At 41.2% G+C, this 21596-nt stretch overlaps 1 protein-coding gene across 2 annotated transcripts in view; it reads right to left on the bottom strand.

Moving 5' to 3' along the window:
* Positions 1 to 233: 233 nt before the first annotated feature.
* The window catches only part of LOC115171832 (protein HID1-like), a 64312-nt gene continuing 42949 nt past the window's right edge, over positions 234 to 21596 (bottom strand). Inside the window, exons 13-19 of one of the 2 annotated variants that reach the window (XM_029729010.1) lie at positions 20800 to 20964; positions 15387 to 15623; positions 4320 to 4591; positions 4049 to 4153; positions 2271 to 2362; positions 1788 to 1946; positions 234 to 1489 (exon numbers count right to left, since the gene is read on the bottom strand). In XM_029729010.1, the coding sequence (XP_029584870.1) occupies positions 1426 to 1489; positions 1788 to 1946; positions 2271 to 2362; positions 4049 to 4153; positions 4320 to 4591; positions 15387 to 15623; positions 20800 to 20964 (1094 nt within the window). In that variant the 3' untranslated portion in view covers positions 234 to 1425. Of the gene's footprint in view, positions 1490 to 1787; positions 1947 to 2270; positions 2363 to 4048; positions 4154 to 4319; positions 4592 to 15386; positions 15624 to 20799; positions 20965 to 21596 lie in introns of those variants that run through there. The other variant, XM_029729011.1, reaches the window with a different exon arrangement.

Here is a 21596-nt window from a genome sequence, read left to right as displayed (position 1 = left end):
AGACACGCACTCTACACACAAGTACATATGGATTTTGTCTGAGGGAACAAACTTAATATGTTGTGTTAATATGTTGTGAAAAGTGGTATAAAATGTAATGTCATTAAATATTTTAAATTGTATATAACTGCCTTAATGTTGCTGGACTCCAGGAATTGTAACTGCTGCCTTGGCAGGAACTAATGGGATCCTTAATAAAAACAAATACTAATGAAATAAAATAATTGAAAGGCTTTGCTGGTTCCTTTATGAATAGTTTATAATATAGTATTATTCTGTATAATTCAAGAAAAAAATACTACTTTAAACATCAAGCACAGTATTTACAATAGACAATGCTGATTGCAGAATGATATGCAGACAAATATAACAATGTACATGTAAGATAGCCATTGACTTTTACGCAGTATTATAAAATTGGTTGGGATATTGGTTTCTTTCAGTCTTTAACAGACAACAGTGTCCTTTTTAAGCTCTTGACGAGATACAATCCCTTGTCACATTGCCACTTTACAAAGAACACAGCAGTAAGGTCTCATTGGAGGATGTGCAATTTCACAACATGACACATTCTCACTTTAATGTGTCAATTAAGTACAATTAATGTGAAATAGCAATGCCAACCAATAATATTTTAGGCTGCTATCTAAAAGCGTAATTTTGACACTTTATAATACATTTCATGAATAAGCAACAGTAAACATTTCTGCATTTAGAAGCATTGGAATTCCTACAAATGTCTAATAATTTATAAACATGTATACGTTTATATAATGTCTTATTCATAAAGGTCATAATAAAGTGGTCATAACCAATGTCTCCCTTACTCTCTCCATCAAAGCAGCGTTTTCACACAGAGCTTTAACATGGAGTCCATGATTAGGAAAGGGAGACGGAAAGACAGTTTGCTTGCTAACACTCTAATATCTCAGTGCTTTGACAGACATTCTGTAGTCTTGAGGTTTCTGGGTGTACTTACAGATACACAGTGTAGATAATAGTCCAATCCTATCCTCATCCAACTCTAGGGGTTTGAATTACACATTGACCCTTGTGGGTGCCCATTGTTTATGTCTTTGACACTTCTGGTATGGCTTCACATAGATATTTACATTCTTATATGGGGTCCTGATTTGTAAAAAGGGTGCCCAGCCCCTCTTAGCCCCCTGCAATCCGAACCCTGTACAGCTCAACCTCCTGCTTTTGGAGTAGGTGCTAGCTATCCCCCCCTTTCTCAATATTGTCCACATTACGTTTGCACAACCTGGGGAAACTCAAAGAGAAGGTGTGAGGGGCAAGCATGATGATGATGATGAGGCAAGTTGAAGGTAGGTGAGGTTCAAGGGAGAGAGTGCCAGTAGGAGGAAGGGTCAGGAACAAGACAGGAAGTAGTCCCATCTTCAGTCAACATCTCTTTCCTGTTATCTACATCTTCTGGATCTCAAAGAGACGTACGTCCGTGTCGTACCAGATGGGCGGGTCCACGTTGCTGTGAAGACAAATAAAGGTTTCAAATGTTAAATGCATTGGAAGACTATTTCATCTTAGATCTAAGAGGAAGATAGAAAGCATTGGAACATTTGAAAAATGTTTTCCAATGGAGAAACGAAAACAAGTGTTTCTTATTGGACAAGTCCAGGAAGTCCCTCCCTGCTTAATTCATTTTCTTCTGTTTGTTGCCAAATGAACACATCCCAGAAGAAAGAAGTGCATAGATTAAACCCCACATGAATCATGAAAATTAGTGAAATACCATAGGACTACAGCTCCCATCATGCCCTACTCACCGCAGGTAGACCACTCCCCACATGTAAGTGCGGAACCACATGGCCGTGCCAGCGTTGGCCTGGTACTTCCGGATGAGGATGGGATGGGGGACGGGCAGGAGGCCCACCAGGGTACCATGTTGGAGGAACTTCAGGATCTCAGACTCATCTGTCAAACCTCTGAGAGAGAGGGAAAATATCTTGTTACAATTAGAATCAGGAAAACCTTATTGTCCACGTAAGGTGCAAATTTCTCTTTGGCTCCACATACATAAAAACAGATATTTAAATATCATCAGTCATTAAAGTGTTTCTTCCATAATGGATGGTGTGTGTTGTATGGGGGGGTTGGGAGCCAAGCTAGAAAATATATAATAATATAACTTATAATATATATAATAATATAACTTACAATATATATAATAGTATAACTTCACAGCATCTACTGACACTTCATAGAAGTAAACCTTTGATGACCAATATGACCAGTGATGTTTGACTTACTTGTCGATACAGATCTTCTCAACCTGCGGGACCAGCACCTGCAGCAGACGCATTATGGTCTGTAGGGGGAGCTTACACTTCCAGGAGAGGACCTGAGGGAGAACGAAGGGACACGTTACACTCTTAGAACAAAAGGTGCTAAGTAGACCCATTCAGGGTTCTTCAGTTTGTCCTCATAGGGGAACCATTTTTGGTGCTGGGTAAAACCCTTTGCAGAGGGTTCTATCTAGAATGGATCTGTGGGTTAGAGTGTGGCCATGGCAACACCAGGGTTGTGGGTTACAGTGTGGCCATGGCAACCCAAAGGTTGTGGGTTAGATTGTGGCCATGGCAACACCAGGGTTGTGGGTTAGAGTGTGGCCATGGCAACCCAAAGGTTGTGGGTTAGAGTGTGGCCATGGAAACACCAGGGTTGTGGGTTAGAGTGTGGCCATGGCAACCCAAAGGTTGGGGGTTAGAGTGTGGCCATGGCAACACCAGGGTTGTGGGTTAGAGTGTCGCGATGGCAACACCAGGGTTGTGGGTTAGAGTGTGGCCATGGCAACACCAGAGTTGTGGGTTAGAGTGTGGCCATGGCAACACCAGGGTTGTGGGTTAGAGTGTGGCCATGGCAACACCAGGGATGTGGGTTAGAGTGTGGCGATGGCAACACCAGGGTTGTGGGTTAGAGTGTGGCCATGGCAACACCAGGGATGTGGGTTAGAGTGTGGTCATGGCAACACCAGGGTTGTGGGTTTGAGTCCCACATGGGCCACTTACTGAATACATGTGTCACTGTCCATGTTGACAGTTCTTTAAGTGGCCTTGAATAAAATCGTCTTCTAAATGACGATATTATCATATTACTATTAAAACTACTCACCCAGCCTGGTGTAGGGGACCAGTGAGATTGATACCTACTCACCCAGCCTGCTGTAGGGGACCAGTGAGATTGATACCTACTCACCCAGTCTGGTGTACGGGACCAGTGAGATTGATACCTACTCACCCAGTCTGGTGTAGGGGACCAGTGAGATTGATACCTACTCACCCAGTCTGGAAGAGGGGACCAGTGAGATTGATACCTACTCACCCAGTCTGGTGTAGGGGACCAGTGAGATTGATACCTACTCACCCAGTCTGGTGTAGGGGACCAGTGAGATTGATACCTACTCACCCAGTCTGGTGTAGGGGACCAGTGAGATTGATACCTACTCACCCAGTCTGGTGTAGGGACCAGTGAGATTGATACCTACTCACCCAGTCTGGTGTAGGGGACCAGTGAGATTGATACCTACTCACCCAGTCTGGTGTAGGGACCAGTGAGATTGATACCTACTCACCCAGTCTGGTATAGGGCCCAGTGAGATTGATACCTACTCACCCAGTCTGATGTAGGGGACCAGTGAGATTGATACCTACTCACCCAGTCTGGTGTAGGGACCAGTGAGATTGATACCTACTCACCCAGTCTGGTATAGGGCCCAGTGAGATTGATACCTACTCACCCAGTCTGGTGTAGGGGACCAGTGAGATTGATACCTACTCACCCAGTCCGGTGTAGGGAGCAGTGAGATTGATTCCTACTCACCCAGTCTGGTGTAGGGGACCAGTGAGATTGATACCTACTCACCAAGTCTGGTGTAGGGGACCAGTGAGATTGATACCTACTCACCCAGTCTGGTGTAGGGACCAGTGAGATTGATACCTACTCACCCAGTCTGGTGTAGGGACCAGTGAGATTGATACCTACTCACCCAGTCTGGTGTAGGGGACCAGTGAGATTGATACCTACTCACCCAGTCTGGTGTAGGGGACCAGTGAGATTGAGAGGTACAGGAGATGGTGGATGATGTGCTTGACATGCGCCTTCTCTCCATCTCTGCCTCAGTGTAGAAAACATCCTGAGAACATAGAACACTGATGACTGATACACACACATACACACAAGATCGCATGTACCCATGTGTTCACACACACACACACACACACACACACACACACACACACACACACACACACACACACACACACACACACACACACACACACACACACACACAGTCTTACCTCATTGTCCCTTCCAGAAACAGACTCTGTGTCGCTGGCCCCTACAATGGAGCTGTGGACAGCCTGGGGTGTGTGGTCAGCCGGGGGTGTGTGGTCAGCCTGGGGTGTGTGGTCAGCCGGGGGTGTGTGGTCAGCCTGGGGTGTGTGGTCAGCCTGGGGTGTGTGGTCAGCCTGGGGTGTGTGGTGTGACGCGTGTGAATGCTCCATCTTCAGCACAGAGATCATGGTGCCATCCTCTGACACCTGAGACTTCTCAGTCAGTTTGTCAATGGCTGCAGACAGGGATTGATTTGATTGCACAGTAAAACAATCTACACAGTACAAAGGTGTTCCGAACGTGACAGGGATAGCACAATAAAGACAGTGGCTTATTTCCTTTGTGGTCCTGAAGGACAGAGAAGCTATATGTCAGTTCATACAAAATTATGACACACCACTGGATGATAACAGTTGTGTTGAGAGAGTCCATATGGGGGAGGTGCAGTTGTGTACCGGTATAGAATCCTGGTAGTGTTCAGATAGTAGTTATAGATACAGTAGTTATTGTACCTGGTAGTGTTCAGATAGTAGTTATAGATACAGTAGTTATTGTACCTGGTAGTGATCAGATAGTAGTTATAGATAGGTTGTGTATCTGGTATAGAATCCTGGTATAGAATACAAGTAGTGTTCAGATAGCAGTTATAGAGAGGTGGTCATACAGGGTTTTTTCTGGATCAAAAATGGGCTTAGGTGGTGAGCGTGGCAATGGGCACGGTCAGCATGGCTGAATTTCAGAGGCCTCCACCTTGGTATGTAAAACAATATATTTTTGGGCAATTTTTGTATTTTTAAGCCAATTTCCTGCAATTCTCAGTATTTGTCCATGGAACCGAGATATATATTTGCAATTTTAAAGTTACTTTCCTGCAATTCTACACATTTTAACATGGCGCTGAGAAAAAATGTTGCAATTTTAAAGCTAATTTCCAGGGATTCTACATATTCTGCCATGGAGCTGAGAGGAAATGTTGGTTTTAAAGCTAATTTCCAGGGACCTACATATTCTGCAATGGAGCTGAGAGAAAATGTTGCAGTTTTAAAGTTAATTTGCTGCAATTCTAAACTCTTTGCCATGGAGTTACGTTTTAAATATAAATTCCTGAAATTCTATGCATTTTGCCATGGATAACGCTGTGTTATTTTGCTCAAACTTCATAACAAAATCAATATACTGTTAAATTCATTGTTTGTAGAATTTTCTATTGCCCTGACTTTCTAGCTTTTATTTTTATATTCTAAAAATGTATATACAGTGCCTTGTGAAAGTATTCACCCCTTTAACATTTCTCCTATTTTGTTGCCTTACAACCTGGAATTAAAATAGATTTTTTTGCAGTTTGTATCATTTGATTTACACAACATGCCTACTACTTTGAAGATGCAAAATATTTTTTCTTGTGAAACAAACAAAAAATAAGACAAAAAAAATGAAAACTTGAGCGTGCATAACTATTCACCCCCAGAGTCAATACTTTGTAGAGCCATCTTTTCCAGCAATTACAGCTGCAAGTCTCTTGGGATATGTCTCTATAAGCTTGGCACATCTAGCCACTGGGATTTTTGCCTATTCTTCAAGGCAAAACTGCTCCAGCTCCTTCAAGTTGGATGGGTTCCTGCTGGTGTACAGCAATCTTTAAGTCATACCACAGATTCTCAATTGGGCTTTGACTAGGCCTGTCACGTCCTGACCAGTAAAAGGGGTTATTTGTCATTGTAGTTTGGTCAGGGCGTGGCAGGGGGTGTTTGTTTTGTGTGTTTTGGGTTTAGGTTCTATGTTTTCTATTTCTATGTTTAAATCTAGTTTTCTATTTCTATGTTGGGTTTTTGGTAGGACCTCCAATTAGAGACAGCTGGTTGTCGTTGTCTCTAATTGGAGGCCATATTGGAGTCCATATTGGAGGCCATATTTCAGTTGAGGTTTGTTTCACTTGTGTTTTGCGGGTGGTTATTTCCTGTATAGTCTGTGCACCTTATGGGACTGTTTCGTCGTTTGTTTCTTTTGTTTAAGTGTTATTTCTAATAAATTTAGAAGATGAGCACTTTACCCGCTGCAATCCTTACGACGCTTATGACAAGGCCATTCCAAGACATTTACATGTTTCCCCTTAAACCACTTGAGTGTTGCTTTAGCAGTATGCTTAGGGTCATTGCCCTGCTGGATGGTGAACCTCCATCCCAGTCTCAAATCTCTGGAAGTCTGAAACAGGTTTCCCTCAAGAATTTCCCTGTATTTAGCACCATCCATCATTCCTTCAATTCTGACCAGTTTCCCAGTCCCTGCCGATGAAAAACATCCCCACAGCATGATGCTGCCACCACCATGCTTCACTGTGGGGATGGTGTTCTCGGAGTGATGAGAGGTGTTGGGTTTGTGCCAGGCATAGCATTTTCCTTGATGGCCAAAAAGCTAAATTTTAGTCTCCTCTGACCAGAGTACCTTCTTCCATATGCTTGGGGGAGTCTCCCACATGCCTTTTGGTGAACACCAAACGTGTTTGCTTATTTTTTTCTTTAAGCAGTGGCTTTTTTCTGGCCACTCTTCCGTAAAGCCCAGCTTTGTGGAGTGTACGGCTTAAAGTGGTCCTATGGACAGATACTCCAATCTCCGCTGTGGAGCTTTAATCAGAGAGGCAACAAAGAGACCAAAGATAACCCTGAAGGAGCTGCAATGCCCTCCTTGCCTGGTCCATGAGTTTTGGTGGGCGGCCCTCTCTTGGCAGGTTTGTGGTGCCATATTATTTCCATTTTTTAATAATGGATTTAATGGTGCTCCGTGGGATGGTCAAAGTTTCTGATATTTTTTTATAACCCAACCCTGATGTGTACTTCTCTACAACTTTGTCCCTGACCTGTTTGGAGAGCTCCTAGGTCTTCATGGTGCTGCTTGCTTGGTGGTGCCCCTTGCATACATGAAGGGAACATTTTGGCATTTGCTGTATGATCGATGAGAAACTGCATATTGCAAATGTACGGTCCCTTACTAGACATCCGCGAATGGAGTCTCTCGGACATTCGATATCTGTTTTATAAAATGTTCACACTTTGGTCATTTCTCCGCTGTCCCGGAAAATACCACCAGATGGCAAATGTACAAAACATCACCAATCACGACGTGGCCGTTTCTCCTAAATGGAAAAGACTTTGAAGACGAAACTTGGTGAGCATAGATTTGGCATAATGGGCAGTTGGCCCCGAACAAGATGTCGTCGAGGCCTCAACGCTTTTTGAGTTAAGGCCATTTTTCTGGGATTAAAGGTCAAAAACGAAAATAGAGCACTCATTTTTTCGCTTCACATTAAAGTACATGAACCTACGGTGTCAGGAAAAAAGAACCAGACATTTATCTATCGTAATTTAAGAGAAATCGTACAATGTACAATTGGTGATGTTCAAAAAAATGAGCGATTTTTCCCAAAAAGTTACAGATCCAGTTGCAGCGTGTTCAGACGAATCAGTTTCGGAGCTCGGGTTTCGGAGCTCTGCAAGATTTCTGTGATTTTCTGAAATAACACCCACTCATTCAACCCTCTGTAAATAAGACAGTTCTTAACGTAAAGACTTAAAACTCAATATTCTATAAGCGCTTACCCCAAGGAGGATGTGTTCACTTTCAGCTTCCTGTGTCAACCGGAAGTGCCTTAAAATGGTGTCATAGGGGCTGTTTCGAAGGGTTAAAAAGGTCAGATCTTTCCAAAATGTCATATGTGTGATTAGGCAACCCTCGTGAACTGTAAATCAGTAATTTCTCCCAACAGATGTCAAAGAAAAAAACTCTCTCACACACACACACACACACACACACACACACACACACACACACACACACACACACACACACACACACACACACACACACACACAAAGGATGGAGTGACACAGTGCGGGGCTTAACATAAAGACTTTAAACTCAGGATTCTGTAAAAGCCTACCCCAATGAGGATATGTGTTTACTTTAAGCTTCCTGTGCCAACCGGAAGTGCCTGAAATTGGGGTCGTAGGGGCTGTTTCGAAGGGTTAAAAAGGTCAGATAATTTCAAAACTTCATATGTGTGACTAGGTAACCCTCATGAACTGTAAATCAGTTATGTATCCCATCAGATCTCCAAGAAAAACTCTCTCACACACACACACACACAGCTAGGACGGAGTGACACAGTGTGAGGCTTAGAGACATACAGAGCCTGCAATAGGTACCTTCGTTCGAACTATCAAAGTACCGTCAGACCTAGAGCTCTGAAACTTTAGAAACCTGTTCTAGAGCTCAAGTCGATAGTGCACAGTGAGTTATGTGGCTCTAGAAGGTTCTCAGACCGAGAAACAGCCTCATACATTTCCAATAACTTCAATTCATTTTGACCGTCACGAAAATGACAACATTTAGAAAAGTCCCAGAGTCGCAAGACTAGATGCTTTGAAACCACCTCGGCCCATAGAGACGGACCCTAAAGTTTCTGTCCGATAGCTCATTCAAGGACCCCGTAGCAACGCCCGGAAAATGTGGATTTTCAGCACCAATTAAGGTTGCTGCTCAGGCTCCAAATGACCTATCGAGCCGAAACTTGGGTTTCGGGGTCGGCTCAGCTAGGCCTACACTAGTGTCAGAACTGGACCCGCAGCTAGAACGTAACTACGTGTTTAAAGTTTTTATTATGGTTTAAACAGAAGGTGCTGTGAATTTTGGGCCTGCTCTGAAATATGTGATAGTTGGCTTCTAAACGAGTTTGAAAAAGTGGGTGTGTTGTCAGTTTATATCAGTTTGGTGTCAGAATGATATCTAATTGACTGATGAACGGTGACTTGCTGGCTGACTTTTGTCCATTTTCAATATGTTTAAACAGTGATAGACCATCATCAAATTGACATTCTGAAATCAACACCAACGAGCGATGGAGAGGAACCAGAATCCCTGCCCGGCCATCCCGAGTTTATCGGGCCAGTCAAGTTTGCATTTCTGCAGTATTTTTGAGCATGTCAAATTTGTGATGCTAAATGCCCATTGAAACATATTGCAAATGGACAGTACATTTGCAATAAGATTCAACAGTGAAAAAACATCACCAAATGGACATGATGAAATCAACACAACGAGCGATGGAGAGGAACCACTATCCCTGCCCGGCCATCCTGAGTTCATCGGGCCAGTCAATTTTGCATGTCTGCAGTATTTTTGAGCATGTCAAATTCGTGATGCTAAATGCCCATTGAAACATATTGCAAATGGACAGCCGTGCGCCTGGTGATTGGAATGCGTTACCAGGAGCACATTTTTTTTTTTAATGCCTTTAGGGGGGTGCAAGGGGTCTACGGTTGGGTAGGGAGCACCCCCCACCCGTGCCCCTGGTCATTTTGGATGTTTTCAAAAAATGGTTAAAAAACAACAGAGTCCCACTTCTCCCTCATTATACATGACAAATAGACCATCTATGTTGATTCATGGCTTAACATAGGGCTATATATCATTTGGGCAGTATAAATGCCATTTGGACATGGTTCACTTAATTTTTGGGTTTGGAAACCGATTTCCTATGATCGTACATAGCAAATGGACATAACACCCTGATTTGGCACTTTCAATACTTTCATATTGCATTTGGACATTTCTTATGGCATTTGGCAAAAAAAAAATGCTTTTGACTTCAACTTTTGACTTCCTATGATATCATATTGCAAATGGACAAAACATCCTGATTTGGCACATTCAATACTTATATATTGATTGGACACACCTAGTAAGCAATACTATACACATTAAAAAGTGAAACACTGTAGCTGTGCCATTACAAAAAAAGGAAGATAATACAACTCCAAGCTAGAGGCACCAGAACACCCAGCAAGATAGTTCCAACCCTAAACATGTCTGGGAGAGATGTCAAGAACAAGAAAGCAATATATTCCCTAGTACACTTGAACACAACAAAACATGAACAACAACAGTCTAAACATAGCTGAGGGCAATTGAGAAAAAAGCTATGGGTATTGATCATATTCCGGCCTCTATTAGAAAAGGGGACCGTCTTAAACAGTTAAACCAAAGGGAACGTTTTTGGATTTACAAACTACAGGCCACTAAATACCTTGGTTTAAATGAAGATTTGGATTTCTCACCATTCCTGTAGGGTTGTGATAGGTCCATTTTGCTGTCATCTAGTGGTCTTTTTTCTCAATTTTTTTCATTTCACTTCACCAATTTGGACTATTTTATGTATGTCCATTACATGAAATTCAAATAAAAATCAATTTAAATTACAGGTCGTAATGCAACAAAATAGGAAAAACGCCAAGGGGGGGGAATACTTTTGCAAGGCACTGTAGGTCCATTATCTTTTCTACATACTTTATATCTGGCTTTAGTAGTTTACGTTTACACTAAAAGCGTTTTTTCACCCTGAAAATGTATAAAATAAAATACACAAATATATATATACAGTAAAAACATTACCAGTCAAAAGTTTAGACACACCTACTCATTCAAGGGTTTTTCTTATTTTTTTTATATTTTCTACATTGTAAAACAATAGTGAATACATCAAAACTATGAAATAACACATATGGCATAATGTAGTAACCAAAAAAGTATTAAACAAATCAAAATATATTTTATATTTGAGATTCTTCAAAGTAGCCACCCTTTGCCTTGATGACAGCTTTGCACACTCTTGGCATTCTCTCAACCAGCTTCATGAGGTAGTCACCTGAATACATTACAATTAACAAGTGTGCCTTGTTAACTTAATGATCGGACCCTTTTTTTCAATTTTCACCTAAAATGATATAGCCAAGTCTAACTGCCTGTAGCTCAGGATCTGAAGCAAGGATATGTATATTCTTGATACCATTTGAAAGGAAATACTTTGAAGTTTGTGGAAATGTGAAATTAATGTAGGAGAATATAACACATTAGATCTGGTAAAAGTATAATACAAACAAAAAAGCATTTGTTTTCTATTTTTCTTTTTGTTCCATCATCTTTAAAATGCAAGAGAAAGGCCATAATATAATATAGGAGTATAGGCGCAATTTAGATTTTGGCCACACTGGCAGCAGTGTGTGTGCAATAATTCCAAGTTATCCAGTGAAGCGTTGCAATACTGCACAATATTGTGTACAAGTCTGCCCAAATGTGCTGAATTGGTCAATTGATACATTTTCAAGTACATACATATAGAGAACATACAAAAATGATATGGTAATAGAAAATGTAAGTTTACACACTCCCAAGAATGTCATACATGATGGATAATTAACTTCCCTACAGAAAAAACACTAACCTTCACACATCTAGATGGTCGGGCGGGGTGGGTGTAGAGCCAGAGACAGAAGGGTTCAAACTGTAGAACCCAGTTCCTACATTTAAATATACAAATTGATTTTATCAAATAAAACTATGCTACATTTTATCTCTGGGACCCTCAGGATGACAAATCAGAGCAAGATTACTGAATGTAAGTACATTATTTACCTTCAGAGGTGAATGTATCAAACCAGTTGCTGTGATAAAAGTTTTTTGTTGTTGTGCACTCTCCTCAAACAATAGCATGGAATTTATTCACTGTAATAGCTACTATAAATTTGACAGTGCAGTTATATTAACAAGAATTTAAGCTTTCTGCCTATACAAAACATGCCTATATCCTGGAAAGTTTGCTGTTACTTACAATGTCATTCTAGTCACATTAGCACACGTTAGCAACAACCGTCCCGATATTGGGACAACGATCCCGTAGAGTAGGTGAACGGATGATCTCCGCATGTGTGGTTCCCACCGTGAAGCATGGAGGAGGAGGTGTAATGGTGTGGGGGTGCTTTGCTGGTGACACTGTCTGTGATTTATTTAGAATTCAAGGAACATTTAACCAGCATGGCTAGCACAGCATTCTGCAGCGATACGCTATCCCATCTCGTTTGCGCTTAGTGGGACTATTATTATTTTTTCAACAGGACAATGACACAACACATCTAAAGGCTGTGTAAGAGCTATTTGACCAAGAAGGAGAGTGATGGAGTGCTGCATCAGATGACCTGGCCTCCACAATCACCCAACCTCAACCCAATTGAGATGGTTTGGGATGAGTTGGACCGCAGAGGAAGGAAAAGCTGTCAAGTGCTCAGCATATGTGGGAACTCCTTCAAGACTGTTGGAAAAGCATTCCAGGTGAAGCTGGTTGAGAGAATGCCAAGAGTGTGCAAAGCTGTCATCAAGGCAAAGGGTGGCTACTTTGAATAATCTAAAATCTAAAATCTATTTTGATTTGTTTAACACTTTTTTGGTTAGTACATGATTCCATATGTGTTATTTCATTGTTTTGATGTCTTCACTATTATTATACAATGTAGAAAATAGTACAAATAAAGAAAAATAGTTGAATGAGTAGGTGTGTCCAAACATTTGACTTGTACTGTATATATATTTTTTACAATTTGGACTTAAGTGTAATGAAAAAATGCTCAGGTGGCCTGCCCAAGTGTTTCTATGGCAAAAATCCCTGGTTATACTTACAAAGTATTCAGACCCCTTGACTTTTCCCACATTTTGTTACGTTACAGCCTTATTCTAAAATGTATTAAATAAAGCAATTTCCTACACACAATACCCCATTATGACAAAGCGAAAAGAAGAAAAAAAAGGCCTCCTGAGTGGCACAGTGGTCTAAGGCACTGCATCACAGTGCTAGCTGTGTCACTAGAGATCCTGGTTCGAGTGCAGGCTCTGTCGCAGCCGGCCGCAACCGGGAGACCCATGGGGCGGCGCACAATTGTCCCAGCGTCATCCGGGTTAGGGGAGGGTTTGGCCGGCAGGGATGTTCTTGTCCCATCGCGCACTAGAGACTACTGTGGCGGGCCGGGTGAAATGCATGCTGACACAGTCGCCAGGTGTACGGTGTTTTTTCCGACACATTGGTGCGGCTGGCTTCCGGGTTAAGCGGCGTTGTGTCAAGTAGCAGTGCGGCTTGGCTGGGTTGTGTTTCGGAGGACGCACGGCTCTCGACCTTCACCTCTCCCGAGTCCGTACGGGAGTTGCAGCAATGGGACAAGACTAACTACCAATTGGATACCATGACATTGGGGAGAAAAAGGGGTAAAAAAAATTATTCAAGAAATAAAATAAAACAGAAATACATTATTTACATAAGTATTCAGACCCTTTGCTATGAGACTCGGAATTGAGCTCAGTGTCCCGACTTTCGCTGAAGTCGGTTCCTCTCCTTGTTCGGGCGGCGTTCGGCGGTCGACGTCATCGGTCTTCTAGCCATCGCCGATCCACCTTTCATTTTCCATTTGTTTTGTCTTGTTTTCCCACACACCTGGTTTACATTTCCCTCATAACTTGTCGTGTATTTAACCCTCTGTTCCCCCCATGTCTGTGTGTGAAATTGTTTGTTGTAAGTGCTTGTGCACATTTTGACTGGTGCACGACGGGTTTAGTATCCATACTTTTGTATTTCTGGATGCCGTTGGTTTTGTTAATTAAACTGCTCCGGTTATTACCCAGTTCTGCTCTCCTGTGTCTGACTTCACTGCCACCAGTTACGCACCCCTTACACTCAGCTGTATCCTGTTTCCATTGATCATCCTTGAGATGTTCCTACAACTTGATTGGAGTCCACCTGTGTAAAATTCAATTGATTTGACATGATTTGGAAAGGCACACACTTGTCTATATAAGGTCCCACAGTTGACAGTGCATGTCAGAGCAAATATCAAGCCATGAGGTCAAAGCAATTGTCAATAGAGTTCCAGAGACTGGATTGTGTCGAGGCACAGATCTGGGGAAGGGTACCAAAACATTTCTGCAGCATTGAAGGTCCCCAAGAACACAGTGGCCTCCATCATTCTTAAATGGAAGAAGTTTGGAACCACCAAAGACTCTTCCTAGAGCTGGCTGCCCAAACTGAGCAATCGAGGGAGAAAGGGCCTGATCAGGGAGGTGACTAAGAACCCAATGGTCACTCTGACAGAGCTCTAGAGTTCCTCTGTGGAGATGGGAGAAGCTTCCAGATCAACAACCATCTCTGCAGCACTACACTAATTAGGCCTTTATGGTAGAGTGGCCAGACGGAAGCCACTCCTCAGTAAACGGCACACGACAGCCCGCTTGGCGTTTGCCAAAAGACACCAAAAGACTCTCAGACCATGAGAAACAAGATTCTCTGATCTGATGAAACCAAGATTGAACTCTTTGGCCTGAATACCAAGCATCACATCTGGAGGAAACCTGGCACCATCCCTACGGTGAAGCATGGTGGTGGCAGCTTCATGCTGTGGGGATGTTTTCCAGCGGCAGGATCTAGGAGACTAGTCAGGATCGAGGCAAAGAGATCCTTGATGAAAACCTGCTCCAGAGCGCTTAGGACCTCAGACTGGGGTGAAGGTTCACCTTCCAACAGGACAATGACGCTAAGCAGCCAAGACAACGCAGGAGTGGCTTTGGGACAAGTCTCTGAATGTCCTTGAGTGGCCCAGCCACAGTCCGGACTTGAACCCGATCTAACATTTTTGGAGAGACCTGAAAATAGCTGTGCAGCAATGCTCCCCATTCAACCTGAAAGAGGCTTTGCTTTATCTTGGCCAGGTCGCAGTTGTAAATGAGAACTTGTTCTCAACTGGCCTACCTGGTTAAATAAAGTTGAAATAAAAAAATAAAAAAATAAAGCTTGAGAGGATCTACAGAGAAGAATGGGAGAAACTCCCCAAATACAGGTGTACCAAGCTTGTAGAGTCATACCCAAGAAGACTCGAGGCTGTAATCGCTGCCAAAGGTGCTTCAACTAAGTACTGAGTAAAGGGTCTGAATACTTATGTAAATGTAATATTTCATTTGAATTTTTTAGAAATGTGCAAAAATTTATAAAAACGTTTTTTTCTTTTTTATTATGGGGTATTGTGTGTAAATTGGTGAGAAAAAAAGGATTTAATCAATTTTAGAATAAGGCTGTAACCTAACAAAATGTGGATTAAGTCAAGGGGTCTGAATACTTTCCGAAGGCACCGTATATAAGTTGTTATAGTTATAGATCGGTGGTGTACCTGGTATAGCAACCAGGCTGGTCTTCAGCGTTCCTGGCTCGGCGGGGACGGCCGGACGGGAACCCTCCATGGACACCGTCTCCTGGGAGCTGGTACGGGAGATGCCGGTGATGGCATCCGGTGACTTTCTCTTCCTCAGCAAGGCCGTCTGGATGGAGGAAGGGTCGGACGGCAGGTTGGCCAACTGATGGAACAAGTTGCGTTTGCGGATAATGGCGTAGACTAGGTTACAGTTTCCTGGAAGAAAATTGCAAATTTAAGAGCAAGGGATTATGAGGGTTACATTGATACAACACAGCAGCACATCAAAGGAAGGCAGTAAATAGTCCTTCTACTGACTGAACCCACAGAAAGTAAGAAACGTATAAATAGACTATTTATACGTCATATTGTATTTATTTTTCCATGGAACAGTGAGGAATTTAAAAAAAGGGGTGGATCAGCTTAATATTGCGGAAAGAATATTGCTTCCATCAATATAATTGTCTGCATCATTTCCAATCCCCCATATATTTTTTGTGTAAATATATATATATCCATACACGCATGCATACATATACACATATATACATACACATACCTATATAAACATACATACTTTTTTAAAGAATATACCTTTATTATTATTCCCGGCAAACCCTACCTCCAATCCCCCAATTGGAGTAAACTAATAAACACTTCGGCTTTTACCTTCAATTTATTCATCTGATACACATTTTACAGACACAGTCTATTTTACAATAGTTATTTTTTGTTTGTTTTTAGTCCTCCCTCTATTTCTGATGTCCATCCAGTCCATTTCTATTTGTAACTGTGCTATTTCACAAAAGTTCTGAACCTATATACATTTTACAGACCTGTTATTAGTCCCACCCTTCAGCTCCATTCAACCCCTCCCATCTATCTCTCAACATCATCCATGTTGGATTTCTATTTGCCATATATTTTTCAACTGTGCTGTGATGCTTCACAAAACAATTGAACATTTCTATTCTCATTGCTTCTACAGATTGTAAATTAAAAATAAACATTTTTGCTAAAATAATTATTATATTATTGATTGATTGACTATGGCTTTTCAAATCACCCAGTATTGCTATCTGCAGCGTTAGTTCTAGGCAAATGTTGCAATTCTTCAGCCATTCCTGGACCTGTGACCAAAAACGAGCTACATATGGACAATACCAAAATAAATGATCTAATGTCTCTGCCTCCTCACAGCAGAATCTGCAGAGCTGGGAAGATTGTATCCCCCATATATATAACATTCTATTAGTTGCAAGAATTTTGTATAGTAATTTAAAGTGAAAAATTCGAAGTTTTGAATCCGCCGTTGTTTTGCGTACCAATTCATAAACCATATGCCATGGAATGGGTACATCGAAAATCTCTTCCCAACTATTTTGCAATTTATATGGCACAGCTGTCAGTTTTTTGGTCCTTAAATTAAATTGGTATATGTTTTTATTTATCACACTTTTCTTTAACCATTTATGTTCTTTAATACAGGGCCGACATCCAAGTTCCTTACTTTTTCCCCCTTCTACTTGCTTCTTCCATTTTTGTGCTAAGGCTGCAATTAGTTGGTTGTAATTTTGGGTAGAGCAGATATTTCCATATGTCTGTGTTAGTTGCATGTGTGACATCACTCCACCAGTCCTATTTATAATATCATTCACTAAAATTATACCTTTTTTAAAAATGTCTTTGAAAAATACATTTTTTTTAATCAATTACTATATTTGAATTTAACCACAATATTTGTTGTATTATTTGTTCTGTCTTTTCAGGTGGGTTAAACTGAAATTGCAACCAACTTTCTAAGGCTTGTTTAAAAAAGAAAGATATTTTGGAGATTATTTCCTTTTCAAACAACTGAAAGTGGGCAGGTGTAATCTGAAAAAAGGGAAAAAGGCCCTTCTTGAACATAGGATGAGACATTCGTACCAATTTACTATAAAACCAGTTTGGATTTAAGTATAACTTTGGTATGACTGATGCCTTTAGTGAGAGGTTTAATTCTTTAATATTTAATTAATAATTTCTGCCCTCCGAATTCATATTCGTTATATAAATAGGCCATTTTAATTTTATCTGGCTTGCCATTCCAAATAAAATTGAATATTTTTTGTTCATATAATTTAAAAAGCAGGTCACTAGGTGTAGGCAAAACCATAAGCAACGAGGTAAACTGTGATATGACTAAAGAGTTAATCGGGGTGATTTTTCCACAAATAGACAGGTATTTTCCTTTCCATGGTAGCAAGATCGTAATATAGTACACTTATCATAATTTGGTTTTAATCCAGAAAGGATAGCAAAAGTATCTAGATCTGTCACGTCCTGACCATATACTTAGGTAATTTTGTATTATATTTGGTCAGGACGTGGCAGAGTTATGTTTGGTTATGGTATAGTGGGGTTGTGAGTGTTGGGTTAGGTTCTAGGTTAGGTTTTCTATGTGTAGGTGTATGTCTATGTTTGGTTAATTGGGGTTGGGACTCTCAGTTGAAGGCAGGTGTTGTCTATCTGCCTTTGATTGAGAGTCCCATATAGTGGGGTGTGTTTGTGTTTGGTATTTGTGGGTAATTGTATTTTGCACTGTGTTTTTTTTTTTCCTGTGAAACTGTCACCTTTCGCCTTTGCGTGTTTATTTTGTTCTGTCGTTTCCATCTATAATAAATATGATGTGGAACAGTCAACCTGCTGCGTATTGGTCATCAAGTGATTTCGACATATCTTCCGATGAGGGAGAATACGAGGAATGTGACAAGATCCTTTATGAGGCCGTGGAGAGACTCTAATTGTGGTTTTAGAAGAAAACATGAATCATTGGCGTACAATGACACCTTAGTTTTTAAACCACGGTTTTCTAATCCCTTAATATTATTGTTTGATCTAATCTTAACAGCTAACATTTCGATGGCAATAATAAATAGATATGCCGATAGTGGACAACCTTGTTTTACTCCTCTAGATAGTTTTAAACGTTCTGAGATGTAGCCATTATTCACTATTTTACACCTAGGGTTACTATACATAACTTTAACCCATTTTATAAGAGATTCCCCAAAATTGAAATATTCTAGGCATTTATATATAAACTCCAGTCGTACTTTATCAAAAGCCTTTTCAAAATCAGCTATGAAAACCAGGCCTGGTGTCCCCGATATTTCATAGTATTCTATTGTTTCCAGTACTTGTCTTATATTATCTCCAATGTATCGTCCATGTAAAAAACCTGTGTGATTAGGATGAATAATATCTGACAATACTTTTTAAATTCTATGCGCCAAGCATTTTGCTAGGATTTCTGCATCACAACACTGAAGTGTAAGAGGTCTCCAATTTTTTAAGTGGACTGGATCTTTATATATACCACTTGGGTCCTGTTTCAGTAATAATGATATCAGACCTTCTTGTTGCGTGTCTGATAATCTACCATTTATATAGGAGTGGTTAAAACATGCTAATAATGGTCCTTTGAGTATATCAAAAAAAGTTTTGTATACTTCCACTGGTATGCCATCCAGCCCTGGGGTTCTCCCATCCTTAAAGGCCCCAATTGCATCAAACAGTTCCTCCTCTGTAATTTGGCCTTCACATGAGTCTTTCTGTACAGATGTTAATTTTACATTATTATTAGGAAAAAATCCATACAATTAGTTTCAGTTAGTGGAGATGGAAGAGCCTGAAACGAAAACATATTCTTAAAGTACTTTACTTCCTCTTTCAAAATATCATTTGGTGAATCATGCGTGACTCCATCATTTGTAATAAGTTTTAATACATTTTTTTGGGTAGTATTTCTATATTGAAGATTGGAAAAGAATTTGGTGCATTTTCCCCCATATTCCATCCAGTTCGCTTTATTTTTATAATATATTACACTGGATCTTTCTTGAATAAGTTCCTCCATTTCTTTTTGTTTTTCCTCTGACTTATTCTTCGCCTCTATGGTACCGTTTTGTTAGTCCTTCAATTTCCTTTGTTAATCTGGACTCTTTTGACCTAAATTGCTTTTGTTTTATAGATGAGTACTGAATTGCATGGCCTCTAAAGGCACACTTAAAAGTGTCCCATACAATAAGGGGATCTGCTGTACCTATGTTATGTCTGAAAAAGTCAGTTATAAATTCTTCTGTCCTAGTTCTAAACAATTTATCATCTAGTAGGCTTTGATCAAATTTCCAATATCGTCGCCCACGTGGAAATTGTGTAAGAGTAATATATATGCCAATTATGTGATGATCCGACCGCATTCTGTCCCCTATCAACACTTTAACTTTTGGTGCCAGAGAGAATGGCATAAGAAAGTAGTCAAGACGACTAGCTTGATTAAGCCTCCGCCATGTATATCTCACTAGGTCAGGGTATTTAAGTCTCCATATATCCACTAATTCCAATATATCCATGACATTCATGATTTCCTTAAGAGCCTGAGGTTGACAGTTTGTTGTGTGATTTCCTTTCCGGTCCATAGAATGATGAGTGACCCTTAAGACCGTACTAAAATCTCCCACCATAATAATAGAGTCTAGTGTTGCTTGTAGAGTTGATAAATTCTTATATATATTTTCAAAGAAGCTTGGACCGTATAGGTTAATAAGCCATATCAATTTATTGTCCAATAACATATTTAAAATAATCCATCTACCTTGATAATCTGTTTGGACAATTTGCACATTTGGATCAAAATGGCTGTTAATTAATACCATCACCCCTTTTGAATTTCTTTGCCCATGGGAAAAATATATTTCGCCTCCCCAGTTCTCTTTCCACAAAACTTCATCTAAAATTGTTGAATGGGTTTCCTGTAAACAATAGATATTATATTCCTTCTCTTTTAGCCAGGTAAAAACTGATCGTCTTTTCTTATTATCTGCTAGGCCATTACAATTGTAACTGGCTATACTTATTTCACCACTTACCATAATGAGACACAACTTTCAATTCTATTTATGAAAATATATGTTTGTAAACGTACCATTAAAAAGTAACATGATGATTGAGTGTCTATATAGCTGTACCATGATATTTGCATTGCTGCTAAGTAAACCTCCAATTGGTCCGTACTATTCCACCCGCTAAAAGCCTTCCTCATCCCTAGTTGGGTTGTCATCCCAATGCCCGGCAGACCACCCCTGATCCCCTGTGTCCCATAGCCCTGAACAGACTGGGATCCACAGTGAGGAATTGAGAGCCGGAGATAGATTATAGAGGGGCCCAGGTTGGAGAGTGGCAGAGACAGGCTTAAACCCCCGTCGCTAGCCGGTATCTGTGGTCCGGAGTCGGCAGCAATACCAACAGACCAGACTCCGGCAGGACTAAATACAGTCTTATGCTATTCTACGGAGTCAGACATGTAACCTGTTCTGAGAGGAGCAGGCTGGGTAAACACTGATCCTCTCACCATCAAACTGGTACTGGATGATGTTGTTGAAGGCCTCCAGCAGGAAGAAGACAAGATGGTAGTTCTGGGAGGCGGAGAAGAGGAACCAGTTGGTGGAGAAGGCTTCCAAGAGGTGGAGCAGCTTGTTGGCTGCCACCATGGACATACTCTTCAGGTAGGGAGACACTGTGGAGGAGAGGGAGGAGGAGTCATTCGGGTAGGGAGACACTGTGGAGGAGAGGGAGGAGGAGTCATTCAGGTAGGGAGACACTGTGGAGGAGAGGGAGGAGGAGTCATTCAGGTAGGGAGACACTGTGGAGGAGAGGGAGGAGGAATCATTCGGGTAGGGAGACACTGTGGAGGAGAGGGAGGAGGAGTCATTCAGGTAGGGAGACACTGTGGAGGAGAGGGAGGAGGAGTCATTCAGGTAGGGAGACACTGTGGAGGAGAGGGAGGAGGAGTCATTCAGGTAGGGAGACACTGTGGAGGAGAGGGAGGAGGAGTCATTCAGGTAGGGAGACACTATGGAGGAGAGGGAGGAGGAGTCATTCAGGTAGGGAGAGTAGAAAAATGGCGCCGGAGGAGATGGCCGCCGTTTTACGGTCTCCTAACCAATTGTGCTATTATGTGTTTTTTTTGCGATATTTGTAAATGATTTTGTACATAATGTTTCTGCAACCGTATCTTACGGCAGAAAAGAGCTTCTGGATATCAGGACAGCGATCCCTCACCTCGGATTAGACAAAGATTTGTTCAACAACAACAACAACAACAAGCAGGACACGATATTCTCCAAACACCCCACAGGGCAGACATCC

The sequence above is a fragment of the Salmo trutta genome, chromosome 32 (assembly GCF_901001165.1).
Source record: "Salmo trutta chromosome 32, fSalTru1.1, whole genome shotgun sequence".
Lineage (NCBI taxonomy): Eukaryota > Metazoa > Chordata > Actinopteri > Salmoniformes > Salmonidae > Salmo > Salmo trutta.
Note: the sequence above shows the minus strand (reverse complement) of the source record. Positions and strands in the feature narration are given on the sequence as shown.